Consider the following 4395-nt stretch of genomic DNA (forward strand, 5'->3'; position numbering starts at 1 on the left):
GTAGCTGTGGGAGTCGGTTGGTTTATAGTAAATGTCCGTGTTGATACGGTCGCCCGGGATAGAAATGGAAAGGTCTAGGAAGGGGAGGGAGGAGTCTGAGACGGTCCAGGTGAATTTGAGGTCGGGGTGGAAGGTGTTGGTAAAGTGGATGAACTGTTCAACCTCCTCGTGGGAGCACGAGGTAGCGCCGATACAGTCATCGATGTAGCGGAGGAAAAGGTGGGGGGTGGTACCAGTGTAGCTGCGGAAGATGGACTGTTCCACATATCCGATGATTGTATATCCCAAAGAAAACTATGATGCGAAGGTGTCAGTGTTGTACTGGGATAGACAAAGTTTAAAAATCGCACAACACCAGGTTATAGTCCAACAGGTTTATTTGGAAGCACTAGCTTTTGAAGTTCCATCAGGTCGTTGTGAAGCAGCGCTCCGAAAGCTAGTGCTTCCAAATAAACCTGTTGGACTATAACCTGGTGTTGTGTGATTTTTATTTTAACAAAAAAAATTTAGATTAATTCTGCTCGGTCAGAGGACTGTTTCCTTTGGGTGTATGTCCAATTTAAAGTACGTAGAACATAGAACAGTACAAGACAGCACAGTACAGGCCATTCGGCCCTCAATGTTGTGCCGACCTTTTATCCTACTCTAAGATCAAACTAAACTACATACCCTTCATTTTGCTATCATCCATGTGCCTCTCCAAGAGTCGCTTAAATGTCCCGAATGTACCTGACCCTACTACCACTGCTGGCAGTGCATTCCACACACCCACCACTCTGTGTAAAGAACCTACCTCTGACATCTCCTCTAAACCTTCCTCCAATCACCTTAAAATGATGCCCCCTTGTGATAGCCATTTCTGTCTTGGGAAAAAGTCTCTGGCTATCCACTCTCATGCTTCTCATCATCTATCAAGCCAGCTCTCATCCCTCTTCACTCCAATGAGAAAAGCCCTAGCTCCTTCAACCTTTTTTCGTAAGACCTGCCCTCCAGTCCAGGCAGTATCCTGATAAATCTCCTCTGCACTCTCTCTAAAGCTTCCACATCCTTCCTATAATGAGGCAACCAGAACTGAACACAATATTCCAAGTGTGCTCAAATGTTGACTCTCCTGCTCCTCGGATGCTGCCTGACCAGCTGTGCTTTTCCAGCATCACACTCTTCGACTCTGATCTCCAGCATCTGCACTGCTCACTTTCACCCATATTCCAAGTATGGCTAACCAGGACTCTGTAGAGCTGCAGCATAACCTCGTGATTCTTAAACTTAATTCCCCTGCTAATGAAAGCCAACACACCATGTGCCTTAACGACTCTATCAACCTGAGTGGCAATTTTGAGGGATCTATGGACATGGACCCAAGATACACCTGTTCCTCCACACTACCAAGAATCCTGCCTTAATCCTGGTATTCTGCATTCAAACTTGGCCTTCCAAAATGAATCATTTCACACTTTTTTCCAGGTTGAATTCCATCGTCCACTTACCAGCCCAGTTCTGCATCCTGTCAATGTCACGTTGCAACCTATAACAGCCCTCCACAGCATCCACAACTCCACTAACCTTCGTGTCATCAGAAAACTCACGAACCCACCCTTCCACTTCCTCATCCAAGTAATTTATAAAAATCACAAACTGTAGAGGTCCCAGAACAGATCCCTGTGGAACACCTCTGGTCACCGAGTTCCAGGCTGAATACTTTCCATCTACTACCACCCTAAGTCTTCTATTGGCCAGCCAGTTCTGTATCCAGACAGTCAAATGTTCTTGTATCACATGCCTTCTTAGTTTCTGAATGAGCCTACCATGGGGAACCTTTCCAAAGTGTGGAGGAATTATCCCCAACACCTTGGCCTCTATTAATCCTGCAATCGACAGCATTTAAAATGATCTTGGTTGCTATTTGAGTTTATTGACTGCATGTCCTACATTGCAACTTGATCTTGGCCAACAGATGGAAACCATGGTAACTGCACTGCAATACATTTCATGGCTAGAAGAACTTTGGGATATTCTGAATTTTTTTTTCTCAATATTTTATCAAAGCTAATAGATATGTCATCTAAGCTGGTTTCACCAATTTATTTAACAATTGGGACAAATATGCAAGCATGAAACATTAGGAAGGGGAAGAAAAATGAACAGGCAAAAGAGACACTTACTCAAACACTCTTAATTTGGTGCTCGTGATCCTTATGAACAAATAGTTCTAGTCATAACAGGCATGACCTTGGACAAATTACTTTCTGAATTCTGTTATTATAATTACTCTTCATGCTTTTCCTTCATATATGCCTGTCCAATTGACTGAATATTAATGTGGATTCAGCCTCCAGCTCTAACACTGAATGCCACAGCATTGTAACTCTCCATAGTAAATAACCTGTTTTTTTTTGCCTATTAAACTGCTCAAGAAAGCTCAATTTTAAAGTGGAAGTTGAGGCTCCATTTCCGATTTGGAATTTGTGAGGGTGAAACTGAATTTCAGTTGAGGCTTGAGTTTGAAGGTGGAAACTTGTCTGCAGCTGAGGTGGGTTTGAAATTAGAAACTAAACCTGAAATTGTGGTTGATTACCGCTGTGACCAAAGTGTTTGAAACTAAGGTTGAAGGTTGAATGAAAGCTGTACAATTTGAAGTAATTTCTTATTTCTGCCAGGGCTGGAAGTGAAATGATGTTTAAGGTCAAGGTTGAGTTGGTTTCTATTTAAACCGTGAGTGAACCCACCTCTCCCCATTTTAATTTTCCCTCCAATTCTCTCCCCTTTCAAAGCCTAGTGACACTTCTTTGGGTGCTATAGTTGGCAGTTGTCTTCCTATTCCCTTGCCCTTTTTGGGATGAAGCCCTTATAATAAGTGTTTAACTTTAAGTCACCTTGGCCAAACATCTTTGGGTGACATCCACAGTGTGCATTTTTCCAGCAGGGATCTATTTCTAGCTCAAGAAGGAAGCCAACTGATAAAGCTTCCCTTTACTCAGAGTAGTAAGGATATGGAATGCATTACCTGCAATGGTAGTAGACTCACCAAGTTTAAGTTCATTTAAATCTTCACTGGACAGGCATATGGATGTAAATGGAATAGTGTAGATGGATGGGCTTCAGATTAGTAAGACAGGGCGGCGCAACATCGAGGGTCAAAGGGCCTGTACTGCGCTGTAATGTTCTATGTTCTATGCTTTAGGATTAGCAAAGGAATCATTTGGTGGCTGCATGTTGTTGGTGATAATTAATCATGGATTTCAACGTATCTAGAGCAAATTCAATTGTGAAATGCTTTCAAAGTCATACATCCAGAGTAATTTCTTCCTCCTAAGCCTTCCTATATTCATTGTCTTAAATTATTCCTGATTGGTTTTGTAAATCTTTAGACCATTTTAAGTAAACTTATTTGCTCCCATTGCCTCCCTTTTGAGAACTTTAACATTTTCTCACCATTTTGTTTCTGTTCTTTACTTGTGGATTAATTACTTTTCCAGTGTTTGGCCTGGTCCTCTGGTTTTAATGTTCTGAACGTGATAAACCCAAAAAGTCCATGTGGTGATGAATGACGTTAATGTTATTGAACGTTTGAGCAGCCTGAAAGTGGCTTGTGGCAAAGCCATAATCATGACCAAGTCGTTCTTGAAGTGCAATGACACTTGGGCTGGGTCAGATTCTGTGGCTAATTAGATTTGTTTTGTTTGTGTTTTGTCTTTTAGGTTTTTGGTGGCCTGGTTTGGATCCTTGTGGCTTCTGCTCGCGTTGCATTTCCACCGGACCAAGGCTGGGTGATGTTTGTTTCAGTTTTCTGCTTCGTGATCACTACATTGCTGCTCATCCTCTACACAGCTGGAGTTCAGAACAGTTCAACTGCTTGGATGGCAGTGGTATGTCTCTGGCCTTTCTACCATCTTTCCATTATTATGACCAATACAAGTTTGCTGTTATGCTCTAACCTCCAAGGTTAACTAACTGGAAATGTCTTCTGACCATCAAATATATACTGGGAAAACCCCCAGGACTATGGAGGATGTGTGAGCGAACTAGCTCCTAGTGACAGTAAAGGAGAATTGTTTCTGGCCACAATGGTGGGAGTGCAATGTGATGTTTTTTTAATATATAAAAGGAGACATGATCAGACCTTGTAAGTGTAAAGTGTGGAGGAACATGGCTGTTTTTTTGTTTAATGAAAGAAATATTGGACTGTGCTATAAAATTCGATAAGCGCCGTGTAGGGTTAAGCTGAATACCACCCAAAAATAACTGCTCAGATTTTATGTATAAAATAAACGCAAGCTTTTTTTTTTGGAGAAGAGGGTTTTCTGAATAAAAATAGATACCAATGAATTGTCTTGAATCTACATGGAGTTAGGGAATATCTAAGGACAGCTCAAGTGTAGAATTAAATGGCGGGGG

The 4395-nt window shown here is 41.8% G+C and overlaps 1 protein-coding gene across 1 annotated transcript in view; it reads left to right on the forward strand.

Moving 5' to 3' along the window:
* LOC122540055 (myelin and lymphocyte protein-like) overlaps positions 1-4395 on the forward strand; it is a 22824-nt gene that overhangs the window by 10209 nt on the left and 8220 nt on the right. The window contains exon 2 of the mRNA XM_043675392.1: positions 3699-3866. Within this exon, the coding sequence (XP_043531327.1) occupies positions 3699-3866 (168 nt within the window). The remainder of the gene's footprint in view (positions 1-3698; positions 3867-4395) is intronic.

Source organism: Chiloscyllium plagiosum, chromosome 3, assembly GCF_004010195.1.
Source record: "Chiloscyllium plagiosum isolate BGI_BamShark_2017 chromosome 3, ASM401019v2, whole genome shotgun sequence".
NCBI lineage: Eukaryota > Metazoa > Chordata > Chondrichthyes > Orectolobiformes > Hemiscylliidae > Chiloscyllium > Chiloscyllium plagiosum.